This window comes from Ochotona curzoniae, unplaced genomic scaffold (genome assembly GCF_017591425.1).
Source record: "Ochotona curzoniae isolate NIBS_2020 unplaced genomic scaffold, NIBS_Ocur_1.0 contig_2927, whole genome shotgun sequence".
NCBI classification, from domain to species: Eukaryota; Metazoa; Chordata; class Mammalia; order Lagomorpha; family Ochotonidae; genus Ochotona; species Ochotona curzoniae.
In genome coordinates this window covers 7397339-7410515 of record NW_024465654.1, presented here as the reverse complement: position 1 = coordinate 7410515, position 13177 = coordinate 7397339, and the positions used below count along the sequence as shown (strand labels likewise).

Genomic DNA, 13177 nt, shown 5'->3' with positions numbered 1-13177 from the left:
GAACCCGTCAGCCTGCCCATCTTACAGAGGCCCATGAAACCTGTTAGTGCACTCATCTTACCAAAACCCTGCACAGGAGGGTCCTGCCACTGTCTCCTCTTTACTAAAACCTGGACCAGAAGCTCTGCTCATGTCTTCTCCCAGGCACAGAGGGACGTGCAAGAGCCTGGGCTCCCCAGGTCAACAGACACATATATCATGATGCAATTTTCCATGGACTTTGAGGAGTCTATCCATGGTGAATGACACCCTGTCCATCATACCCATCTGTCCTCTCTCACTTCCAGAGATGGCCAGCCAGGTCCAGCAGGCACCTAGGTCAGGGAACATGGGCTGCCTGGGAGGAACAAGGCACACCCAGAGTGGATCAGGTGCCTAGAACAAACCCAGCACAGGGCCAGGAGGGTGACGAGGTCACCACAAAGCACAGAAGCAGGCAGCACGGCAGGCCCAGGGATGCTCCGTGCCAGCAAGGAAGGTGCAGCCAAGACACCAGGTCCCTCTGCACACACTGCCAATTCCTGACAAGAGGATGTTTCTTGACAATGTCCTTGTGCAGTCTGGAAAGGCAAGTGGGACAAGCTGAGTCAGGGATGGCTAGGAGCAGCCACAGGGGCCGGGAGTCCAGCTCCCAGGACGTCATGCCCATGGCATCTCTGCCCACTCCGCTCAGATGGCACTGCTCTTAAGTAAGCCCCATCATTGCCAGGCCCAGTAGGTGTCTGTCCTATGCCCCAGTGTATGTGCCAGACTACGGCTAAGGGCCCGCCTCCCACTGCAGGAAACCGTCCAAGGCTCATACCCCGTGCCTGCCTTGGCGTGGCCAGAATCCCTGACTAGGGAGCACCACAGACGAGCACACCCACGCAGTGAGACACAGCGAGACACTGTGGTCCTGCCAGCCACAGCCGCTGAAGGAGGAGACAGCGGACTACTCCACACCCCGTCAGGGTCTACCCTGAGATTCTGACACGAGCAAGGTGGGGTCTGAGCCCAGGATGATGGTTGTACAGAAAAGCTGGCCCCTCCAGTCCTCCCAGTTCACAATCCACAGTCCGGTGCAGTTCCAGGAACTGGGCTGGGGCTGAGGGAGGAACCAGGGGTGGGATCCTGATGTGGGAAGCGGGTGGGGGAGCCTGGGAAGGGAGACCCCAGGCAGCCAGGATGACTAATGTGGAAACTGACTCAAGACAGGCTGAGTCATGCTGGGGGAACTCCACGTCATCACAGCTCCTTCGTGGGGAGCTTGGAACATGTGTGCATGAACAAACATTTTGGAATCCAACATCTTGAGCCAAGCCTGAACGGGCCGTGACGGTGGACAGCTCACTGGCACTTTCTTGTGCTCACAGCTCTCCGGTTACCAAAAGGAGCTGACGGTCATGTTCAAGACATTTTTACCAGTTCTGGAAAATAAAAACACCAACAAGGGAAGAGCTGACCTTTTAGAAAAACAAGTGGCTATTTGTATTACCATTGCTGAAAGCAAACGTTGCCAACCGTCCATTCTGGGCCCAACTCACTCCCTGGACCTTTGGTGGGACGAGGCCGGGGGGCGGTCAAGGACACAGCCACGGCAAGCTCAATGAGCTCGCAGCGTCCACACCGTAACTGGGACTCCGTTCTCCGACCTGGGAAAGCATTTTAAGTTCCTCCCACAGGCAAGGTACAGCCTCAGCTGCCAGAGAGCGACAAACTTCACCAAAAACGCTCAAAATCAAGTAAAAACAGAAGTAAAAGGTTAAGTATCATTATTCTGACACCTGCCAAAAATGCAGTCCAAGACCTAACGCTTTTCCCAGAAATGCTTCAAGTTCAAATACACTGGACCAAGCAAGAGGAAACGACCTACATCCTAACCGGGAGGTGATCACACCAGCAGTAACTCTCCCAGCAGCTGCCGCAGCTAACCCGGCTTTACAGCATACACTCAAATTAGGTAAAACGCATTTTTAAGACATTCGCAAGCAAAAAATAATAAAGCAAAATAAAATACCACTGAATTCAGTAAGCATCAGTAAGGCTAGCAGGTTCGGGGGGTTGGGGGAGAAAGGCCATGACATCATAGAGTGAAGAGTCCCATAGGGAAGGAATTCGATGTTACCAATTTAATAACTTAGGGCTTGCTCCATTCCTGTATGCAAGATCCTGAAACTAAGTAAAAGAAATTAAGTAACAACAGCCTTTTGTCTGCAAAACACTTTCTTCTGTCCTAGGACCTGCAAACTTTCATTCCGTGTTCCTTACTGACTTTAGACCACACCCTGGGACGGTCCTAGGACTGGGTTCCAGAAACAGCTCTCTCCAGGGGACAGAAACCCCCCAGGAGCGAGCCATGGCCCTCAGCCCCCAGCTGGGCTGCCTCTCCCCAGCCCCTGGCCTCAGGGTCCAGTTCCCCTCCAACTCTGGACCGAGTTCTCAGTGCCATCCCCTGGACTCAGGGTGGGGAGCTGCCAGGGAGCACCAGGCTGCTGGCAGGGACCAGCCAAGCCTCGCTGCCCTTGTGGTGCTGCCGCCAAGTGATCTAGGAACAGCCAGGCAGGGAATGAGGGGCACCAGGGTTCGAGCAGCAGGTCCTGCTGGCCTCCCCTCCCCCGGGGGACCCTGGCCCAGGCTCACACAACATCTGCCGCTCCACCGTCCATCTCCAAGTCAGGCTACACCTTGTCCTGTTGCTGCCCAACTCCCAGCCCTGGGCACACAGAAGATTCCAGACAGATGTGAGTCTCTATGCGCCACCAGCTGCTCCATCATCACCAGTCACAACCTAGGTTGCCCCAAAGAGGGGGTCCTGTCTGCTGCGACACCCCAGACCTGGCCAGCACAGCTAGAGGAGGTCCTGGGTGAACAATCACTGGATAGCACAGACTGCAGGACAGGACCGACCCCACGCACTGGGCTCAGCAAAACCTCTGTGCATACTTCTCAAAAAAGATCAGTGTGCCCCTCACTGCTAGCAAATGCCACAGTCAGCTTTCAAGAGGGCAAGGGGGCAGATTTGTTTATCTTGGCAAAATTAGTCAAGATTGTGACTGAAGTCTTCCAAATGAGTACGTGGAAGCAGGAACAAGCCAGCAGCCATAGTTCTAACTCAGGGACACCATCATTGTCCCACTGTTAAAAGGCCCCCTGGCTATGCCCGCTCGCCGTGGGAGGGGTCAGACGGCCCGTGGGACCCACAGGGGTTCCCCTATCATTAGTAGGCTGCAGCAAGCCCAATTTAGAAACCTGTATCCAGGGCACCCAACAAGACTTCAATCTAAGGCAGGAAACGTGAGCAGGCCTGGCCACGCTCCTGGTAGGCGGAGGCCGAGACCAGGAACAGGTGCGCCTTTGGCTCCGGCTGCCCTGAAAGCCCAAAGTACGTTAAAACAAAATCTTGGGCCCAGCACAATGGCTCACCGGCTAAATCTTCCCCTTACAAGCACCAACTCCCATATGGGCACCGGTTCATGTCCCAGCTGCTCCACTTCCCATCCAACTCCCTGCTTGTGGCCTGGGAAGGAGGCAGAGGACGGCCCAAAGCCTTGGGTCCCTGCACTCACGTGGGAGACCCAGAAGAGGCTCCTGGCCTTGGAGCAGCTCAGATCCAGCAGCTGCAGCCACTTGGGGAATAAACCAATGGCTGGAAGACATTTCTGTCTCTGAGGAACTGCCTTTTCAATAAAAATAAATCTTTAAAAAAATTTAAGCACGGGCCCGGCGCGGTGGCGCAAGTGGTTAAAGGTCCTCGCCTTGCACGCCCGGGATCCCATATGGGCGCCGGTTCTAATCCCGGCAGCCCCGCTTCCCGTCCAGCTCCCTGCCTGTGGCCTGGGAAAGCAGTCGAGGACAGCCCAAAGCTTTGGGACCCTGCACCCGCCTGGGAGACCCGGAAGAGGTTCCTGGCTTCGGATCGGCAAAGTATCGGCCCGTTGCGCTCACTTGGGGAGTGAATCATCGGACGGAAGATCTTCCTCTCTGTCTCTCCTCTCTGTATATCCGCTTTTCCAATAAAAAAAATAATAATAAAAATAAATCTTTAAAAAAAAAAATTTAAGCACATATTTTACATACAGGGAGAATGCATTATTTTTAATCTTTGTCTTCAAAAAGAAGGCACAAACCAAGGTAAAAAGGAATCTGCTCCTGACCCCGAGGAGCCACAGAGAGCACGGCCCATCATTTCCTCTGCGAACCCCCAGCTGCCACGCCTGCAGGAAGTGCCAACACTTCAGGCACGAGCTTAGTGTCTAAACATCAAGCTTTATGTGGAGACTTGAATTTGCAAAACTGTACTCTTAAAAAAAAACCTTGCATGACTTTGGTCTAGGGCTACAATTTTGCCAAATTTAAAATTAGACCAATATCTTTCCAACTTTCAATTTCAAGGATTTGTAGTTTTAAAATAATGTAGGGAAAGGCGGTGCTCCAATACTCTAGGACCACGAAGTCCCACCTGGAGCTCACAGGATGCATTCTCTCCTATTTGCACTCCCGGCTGCCGCCTGCGCTCAGACCTGCAGAGTGGTCTCTGAGCCCCCTGGCCGCTTCTCCACTAACGCTCCCTGATACAACCAACGGCACCTGGGCACTCTCAGGGCCTGCCCGCAATAGCCCATGGTTACCCCTAATCCAGTATTCTTCACACTGGCTGATTTGGGGAGTTGGGGTGGAGGGAGGGGGAAGGAGACAGATATTAATAAATTTCAGCTACAGCCTTTAAAAAACAAAACTAAGGCAAAAACAGTCATCCTAATACAGTAAGAACAGCCACTTCATTCCCAATTCCCACATCTCTCTCTACACACAATTTCCCAGCCAGCTGACTGGGTGGATGGGAACTGGCAAAGCTGTTGACAGTCCTAAATTTAGCCCTCAGTGCCCTGAATGCCTCGTATCAAAAGCCAATCAGGCGAGGCATCTGGTGCAGTGGGTGGGGAAGCTGCCAGCTGCGCCGAGCATACCCCACACTTGGGCCCCCGGGTTCCACCGCTGCTTTCTGTCTCCTGTTAATGCCTCCTTGGAAGCAAGAGCCACAGCCCAAGGAATGAGCCTTGCACCCACACGGGGATTGAGACCGAACCCCGATTGTCCAGTCCCAGCAACCACGCGTTCCTTTTTTATTATTTTTCAAGAAAGCTTTCTCTCGGGTTCTAAGCAAATTAAGCACTTAGGAGTTGCTGAGGAAGTACCAGCAGAAAGACACAAAATGATAGAACAAATCCACACAATCGCTTCAGCTCATAAGAGATGAAGACTTCCTTTCCACTTCTCAAATAAAAGAAATTTTCAAAAAAAAAGTCACCGTTATTTTAAAAAGCATATCAGGCAGGTTAAAGCACAACACGGAGCCAGCACTGAGGTACGGCCGGGCCAGCCCCTGCAGCGCTGGCACGTCACCTGGGCCCCTGGCTGCTCTTGCACTTCCTCCCTTTTTAATCTTTTACCTTTGTTTTTGATGTTTGCTCTGTTGGCCAGGGTGGGAAGGACTGGGGGTTAGCAAAAAGAGGGTGTGACCATTGTTTCCAAATTTCCTATTTCATCCTGCATCTGGGGCGGGGGACAGGGAAGCCATACCCAGCCTCCCGTCAGTACCCGGGACGGGGAACAGCCTCCCGATAGCAACCCAGGGTCCCAAGCGGCACACGCTCCAAGGGTTCTGCCCAAGTGGTTTCAATAGTTTTTTTTTTTTCTTTTTTGAAAGTCAGATATAAAGAAAGCAGGAAACAGAGAGGAAGATCTTTCGTCCGTTGATTCATTCCTCAAGTGGCCGCAATGGCCAGAGCTGCGCCAACCCGAGGCCAGAAGCTTCTTCTGGGTCTCCCACATGAGTGCAGGGTCCCAAGGTTTTGGGTCGTCCTTGACTGCTTTCCCAGACCACAAGCACAGAGCTGGATGGGAAGCAGGACTGCAGGGACACGAACTGGCACTCATATGGGACCCCAGCGCATGCAAGGTTAGGACTTTTTAGCCACTAGGCTACTGCACCAGGCACAGTTTCAATGGTTGTGAAATGCTGTCAATCTCACCGATTGAAGGATGAGGGATCCCTTCCAATCTCCACTGGCTGACACAGCCAAACCTAGAGCCTCCATTCACTCATATTTTCACTGTTATCGTTTGGCTTGGATAATTGTCCAATTTGCTTTTTCTCCTTCCTCTGCTCTGGTACCAGCTTTCCTCTGCAGGCCCCAGGGCACTGCCATATCCTCTGTGTATCCAGGCCTGCTGTCCGCTGCTCCGTCTTTTCCACTGCGAATGAGTTTTCACGGATGGGCCCAAGGCCCAGGCCAGGAGACCTGGGCCCTACTGAACCCCCGCCCTTAGGGCTCACGGACCACGTATCTGCTGCTGTGCCTGGAGGACACCGGAGGATGGCCCAAGTTCTTGGCCCCCTGCCATAGAGAAGAAGTTCCTGGCTCCTTATTTGGGCCTGGCCTGCCCCAGTCATTGCAGCCATTTGGGAAGTGAACCAGTGAATGCAAGATCTCTCTCTTCCTCTCACACCATAACTGTATCTCTCAAATAAATAAATCTTTTAAATATCACACACCACTCACTGCTCCTACCAGAATCCTAATCCCAGCCTCTAATACATGCTGTGTACAGTGTTCAAGACTAATGAACACAGAGTGACCCAGCCCAGGGACCACCGCAAGCCCACAGGGAGGGGCAGTGCAGGCACGATCGTCCTACTCCGAGAGGCCTGCCGGTCACATCCGAGAGCCAGGCTTTCACAAGAGGAGCTGGGAGCCATTTGGGAGGGCGAGCGTCAGAACATGGGGGGTGGAGGCTGAGCGCAGATCCGGCATGGAAGTTAAGACCCACTTACGAAGAGCAGGGGCGAGGAAGGAACCGGCTTAAAGGGCAGGCTCTGAGCTTCGTGTACTGAGTGTGTGTGTGTAACACAAAACCTCCTGCCCCTGAATAGCCCAGGGCAAGGGCTGCTCTCCGAGAAGTCGCCAAGTCTTCACAAACAGCTCAGTGCTTGTCACCAGAGCCACACCTGCCTGCTCATCCCTCCTGGGTTGGCCTCGGTGAAGTGCCCAATCCAGGGGTCTGCCTATCTCCAGGTGCCACTGGGTGCCTGCTTCCCCCGATACACATCTTGATTGCGGTGTTAATCAGTTACGGCAATTACCTGCTCAGTTACTGGTCTCCTCCCAGACGCCGAGGTCAGGGACCTGGACCCAGCACCGGGCTGGTACAAGGAGTACTCTCCTTGCCTTCAGGTCGCTGAAGGCATTGCATGCCACACACCTGGATTCCACGGGGTCACGGACCCTCGGGCACCCGGCGCTCACATGCTGGGTCTACCCCGGGCACCATCAGGGACCTGACTTGCAACCTGACCCACAGCTGCCTTCCCAGTGCTTACATGCTGGGGAAGGTAAGGAAGAGATTCTTCCTTGGCATTTGGAGTCTTCTCTGAGTGCCAGAAAAGCTAACTTCCACGGACCCATCCCCAAGAATGTGACCTTCAGCTGGGGTGCCGATGAGTGGACAGCTAGCAAACAGCAGACCGGCATAGCACAGGACCGGGAAGAAAGCGGGGGCTTCAGGAGGGTGAGGGATACAGTGGGCTGTGGGGATCCCCGGGGACTGGGACAGGCTGTGACGCCACTGAGACAGGAAGCGGGGCTGACTGTTCCCAAGATCATCTGGAACAAACCATTCAGCCCGAATGGGAAGCCACCCAGCTCCTCTCCAGCTGCAAACATCAGTCCCTAGGAGGTGAGCTCTTCCAGAAGGTTCTCAAGTGCCCCGCCCACAGCCACCATGGACCACTCCAAAGCCCTCACCCTGACACCATGAACGTTTCCAATATCATCATGGACGTCCTTCCATTCAGTCTTTCCTTGAAAGCCTTTGGGAGCTCCAACACACACGGGGCAAAGCTCCAAACCCTAAACTCCAGGGAGGATCCTACCAGTAGGGCTCCTCGTGCCCGCCCAGCGTGGGCACCCACTCTGCACGGTGCCTCCACACCTGCCCGGCAACCTCTTCCAACAAGTCACCACCATCCCTCCATGGCTCCCACTGCTGGCGCCATCCTTCCATGGCTCCCACTGCTGGTGCCTGGCGTGCCAAGGGGACAGAGCTGTGACCGACTCAGAGTCAGTCTCCCAGCTGCTAGTCCCGCAGCTCCCATAGGACTGCTCGCTAATGCTGCACAGCACACCTGGTGCCGGGGGGGACAGACAGGTGACTCACAGTGAAGTCTGCATGGTGTGGGGCATCAGGCTAAGACTGTGACAGTGATGGCAGGTGACGGGGGCTCCTGGGCCTGTGTCCACCCAGAGCGGAGATGTGTGGGCCATGGGGGCGGCCTGTGAAACGTTGTTTCCAGCTGTTGGCAAGAGATGGGCCCAGCAGCTTCTAAGGAGGAGATGCCAAACCCAGGGCTCCCAGCAGGAGGGGGCAGGGCAGCACGGCAGGAAGCAGCCAAGGACACACTGCTGCCCGTCCTGGTGGGCGGCTAGGGTGTGCCAGACACAAGGTCCCTATCACGGCCACAGGGCCCCAGGGCCCCGGACATCCGCCAGGACTGCCTGGACCTAAGTTCTGGGATGGTGGTTGAGAGTGTGAGAAAGGCAGGAGCTCTGATGCCAACAAGCTGCTTCACTGGCAAACCTCCAGGCATCTTTTCTCATGTCCCCAAGTTCACGCGAGTTCAGTCTGCAGATGAGCTCGCTGCAAAAGAGGAAGGCGCTGTGCTTCACAGCTGGCCCGGGCGACCAGAGGACCTGGGTGTGCATGTAACACATCTATGACACATCTGTGGCACAGCAGGGTTACAGCTAGTCACCACAGCCCAGACAACCAGAGGACCCAGGTCCACACACATGTAACATGTCTGTGACATCAGCAGGAGCTGGCATAAGTCCCTTCAGTACACATTAAGTTTGCATTTCCAAATGAGCAACCAAAAACTGCTGAGGCCCGTGTAAATGAGTGTCACATGACATAAAACATCTGGGCTGGCCTTCATTCGGCACCACTGGGGATCAAGCTTTGGAGAGAGGGGTGGGGACGGCTCAGAAGTTCTTAAATGTGCTCCATGATCTGATCTCAGGAAAAACAGCACACGTCAACTGCGACTAAAAACACAAAGGCAAAGTATATGCAGCCACACCACACTGAACTGAGCATGCCACCCGTGTGGGTGCAATTTCCACCCGGAGGCCCCAGTCACCTGCTCGCAGCCCTGGGTGGCAAAGGGGGCCAGCTGGCGCGGCAGGTGGGAGGTGATTTCACTGTAACTTTTTCACTTGTATACAACCATCATTTGTATATATCCTGTGCCCGGCTGCATCAGAGGGCACGGACAGCCAGTCTCAGGTGGGAAGATCTGCTCATTACCTGCGATTCAGAAAACCTGGGCTTCAAGGCATGCACAGCGAACACAGCCACCTGGGCGCTGGGAGGAAGGGTCCCGCAGAAATGAATGAATGGCGAGCAAAGCTGGGCCACCCGGGGTCCCCGCTCCGCTCCTCGAGGCCCCAAGACCCGGGAGTCGCCCGGCGTCTGGGACTTTGGAGTCGGCGGCTCGGATAAGAAAGGAAGGAAGCCCACGCCCAGCAATCAAGTTAGTCCTGCAGTTACGGGAGAATTGCGAGCGCCACAGCTGCAGCCGCTAAGGGCGGACGCCGACCCAGCCTGCGGGACTGGCCGGCGAGAGGAGCACACGGAATCCGCTCAGGGCGTCAGGGAGCGGCCCGAGCGGCGCCGTGGCCAGGGGAGCCCCGGGGGCCGGCCCGGCGCGCGCCGCCCTCTCCCTTCCCAGCCTCCCGCTCCTTTTGTTCGCGTTTCCACTCCGCACGGCAGCCCCTCGGCCGGGCGCTGGTTCACACCCAGTCCTGCCCGGGCCGCTCCCCAGCCCGCAGGAGGTGCCCGCGCCCGTCCACCTGCGCGCGGGGTGCCCGGGGCCGCGCCTTCCCCGCACCAACTCGGGCGCACAGCTGCTCCGAGGCCGGGCTCGCCCGCGTGCTCAGACGGGCGGGGAGCCGCCACTCACCGATTTCGCCGTCGTCTTCGTCCTCCTCCTCCTGCTCCAGGTCCAGAAGGACGTTCCTGGTCATCATCGGCATGGCTCCCGCAGATGCCGAGCCGAACTTGGCGCGAAGTTGGGCTCGCGGGTTCCGGAAGGAGGCGGCGGGCGGGGCCGGGCCGGGGGCGGGCGGGGGCCGGGCCGGGGGCGGGCGGGCGCGGGGCCGGGGCGGGGGTTCCCGGGCCGGTGTGGGTCCCGCCCGGCGGCTCAGCCCAGCCCAGCGCGCCCCGGGCGGCGGCGGCCACTGAGCATGCCCAGTGCGGCGGGCGCGCCGCGGCCCCGGAGCCTCCGCTGCGCAGGGAGGAAGTGGGGCTGCGCGCCGGCCGCCGAGCATGCGGCCCGGACCCGCGCGCACGCGAGCTCTGGGCTCCGGCTCTCCGGAGGTGGTGCCCCAACTCCGTCCTGAAGAAGCCGGGAGCGCGCTGGGGCCACGGGGCCCAGAGACACCGCAGTGGGGAGTGCGCCCGCGGCTGCAGAGCTGCAGCTGCCGGGGCTTGGGATCCGTGGGCTCCTTGGGCCAGGCCAGAGGCCCGCCCGGGGCGGGGAAGGGAAGCCCCCCGGGAAGTGAGGCTAGGGCTGAGTGGGGCCCGCCCGACTGGTGCGCAGGGAGTTGGACTCTGAAGCCCCTGGCTGCGCGAACCGCAGGCTGCATAGAGGGGCGCACAGCATATCCTCGAGACGCCGGTCTCACTGGACCCCTGCCCAGGGCTGGGGGCGTGAGCAGACCCCTGGGGTCCCTTCGCAGTCACCCCAGAGGGAATGTTCTCTTGGGAAACAAAGCATTGAGACCAAACTCAATGGGAAAACTGGCTCTGACTGATGTGATGCGGAGCGCCCAGCTGGTGGCTTAGCAGGCTAACCCTCCGCTTTAGGTGTCAGCATCCCATGTGGCTGCTGGTTTGTGCCCCAGTAAATCAATGATCCAGACCTGGAAAAGTAGCAGAGGGTGACAAGTCCTTAGGTCCCCCACGTGGAAGGAACTAGCTCCTAATCAGCTCAGCTCTGGCCATTGCAGCCATTTCTGTCTATAAATCTGCCTTCCAAATAAAAAATAAGTAATATATATACATACACATTTTTAAAGACGTGGTGGCTCTGTGGTAGGAAAACAGGCAGGAAACACTGCTGGCTTCCTGCGAGTCCTTTTGGATACAGAAAACTGGGATTTAAAGGGGAGAGAGCACAGCACTCAGAGGGAGCGAGAAAGAAACGGGGACCCCCACTCCCAGACTCCTGGCCCTGAGCTGGTTTGCCCCACGGGAGCGGAAAGTGTCGGTTCCACAGTCTTCGCCAGGAAGGGGCTTTGTCCACACACGCACTGCGTGTCCTGCTCATGGTTTAGCCCCGTTTCCGCCGCAGCGGTTGGTCACCACCCCTTTTCCCAGGCACGAGGTCCAGCAGGAAGCTGTCCAGGGCCGCTGGGGAAGCAAGCGGCTGGGAGGCAGTCCCCGCAGCTCGTCCTAGGGCCTGCTGAACTGACTCCAGGAACATTTCCAAATCCTTTTTCCTCCAGTGCCAAACTCCCAACGCCTTGCTTGCTCCCTGTAAACTGTTCCTTTTTTTCATGGCCAGAGACTGTTTAAACTCCAGTCGCCATTTGAAGATTCCTCTGGATGGTTTTGCAACAGAGCTGAGTCACTTGGAGGCCGTCACACGGCAGTTTACACTTCTTCTGCTTGATAAATGTGGCGGACACAATGCCTGCCTTATAAGTAGAGGGGCCTGCAGGGAGGGAAATGAGTGGCTTACTCCAGCTAACGTGAGCCTATTATTAGTAAATATCCCTTTCTTTCTGTTCACCCATTTCATTTCCCAGCTCTCCTCACGTGTTCCTTTTGTTAATGGAGGTAATGGGACTGTATCAGAGCCACGCCCTCAGCCCTGGATGTTATCATCCGTAGGTGAACAGCTTGTGAGATAAAATGTTTACAAAGACTTGAGGTCGGGGTATTTGTGCTTGCGCAGTCTTTCCACGGCATGTGAGTACTGCCCTTCAGCCCTGAGGAGGCCCTTTCTCTGCAGCCCGCCGTGGGCCTCTCCCCCAGGAACCTGTACCTTCATGACCCGTGCAGAGTCTGCTTCCGGACTTCATCCAGAGGCCCGTTCTCAAGGGGCTCTCATGCCCTGTGCCAGCTGTTCTAAAATTCAGCACCCTGTTACCGTGTGTCAGTACCGTCTGCGGGGAGAGTGGAGCGGGGCTGAGCTGCGCAGTTCTCCTCCCACCCCACGCTGCTTCCCTAGCTCCGGCTCCTGGCACCGCACACAGCAGCAGCTCCCTGCCCTGGCCTGCCAGGGCTTCCATGTACCCAGCGGACTTGTTAGCCAGCGAGAGGCCCACCATGGCTTAGGCAGGTGTGTCCTGCCACTGAAGTTGCAGTCTGCTGGAGGCTGTCCACTGTGGGTTGCAGTGGCAAGCCAGTGGGAGGGAGAGAGCTGGCTCCTCTCCTAGCTGGGCTGTGTGGATCAGGCTGAGAGCTGTGGACAGGGGCCTCTTGTGTTTGAACAGGGACTCCTGAACATTCACTTCGCACGGCCCTGGAAATTGCATAGCTGGCCCAAATTCCAATCCTTACTTGCAGCCCAGAGAGGTCTTCTGCGTTACACATGGTGTATTTGCCTACAGGCCTGGTATCTCACCTTGCACATTGGTTAGATGCTTCAAGTTTGGCAACTCCAGATCCAAACGCCTAATCTGTGCGTTGCAATCTGCCTCCCTGGGCGGGGGAGGGGAGACGGAAATCTAGTTGCAGCAGCCAATCATCAGAGTGTCGTTTCAACTCCTTCCTCTCTCTGTCATCTTACAGTCCAGTAGGCAGTGAACAACACGCAGTTGTTATCTGTAGCTGCATAGCACAGGAGCAAAAACCTGACACATGCCAGGGAGTGAGACTGGTCATTGTGCAGGAGACCGCAGTTCCATGGACCGACAGAGTTGCAAGGAGAATCCACAAGGAGGCTGTGGTGACTGAGAAATGACAGGGCACTCCCAGGGTCAACAGCCTGAGCAGGAGCAAGCACGCATGACGTCACACAGCTCCCCTGCACCTGCCTGGAGGACTGCTCCCAGTAACACTGGAGGACCTTTGCTCACACAGGAGGACCATTGCTCACACTGGAGGACCGCTCCTGCTCACACTGGAGGAC

At 56.5% G+C, this 13177-nt stretch overlaps 1 protein-coding gene across 2 annotated transcripts in view; it reads right to left on the bottom strand.

The window, feature by feature from the left end:
* ANO6 (anoctamin 6) overlaps positions 1 to 10156 on the bottom strand; it is a 78712-nt gene extending 68556 nt beyond the window's left edge. For both annotated transcript variants that reach the window (XM_040978920.1, XM_040978921.1), the window contains exon 1: positions 10001 to 10156. In XM_040978920.1, the coding sequence (XP_040834854.1) occupies positions 10001 to 10073 (73 nt within the window). In that variant the 5' untranslated portion in view covers positions 10074 to 10156. The remainder of the gene's footprint in view (positions 1 to 10000) is intronic.
* Between the last annotated feature and the right edge of the window lie 3021 nt (positions 10157 to 13177).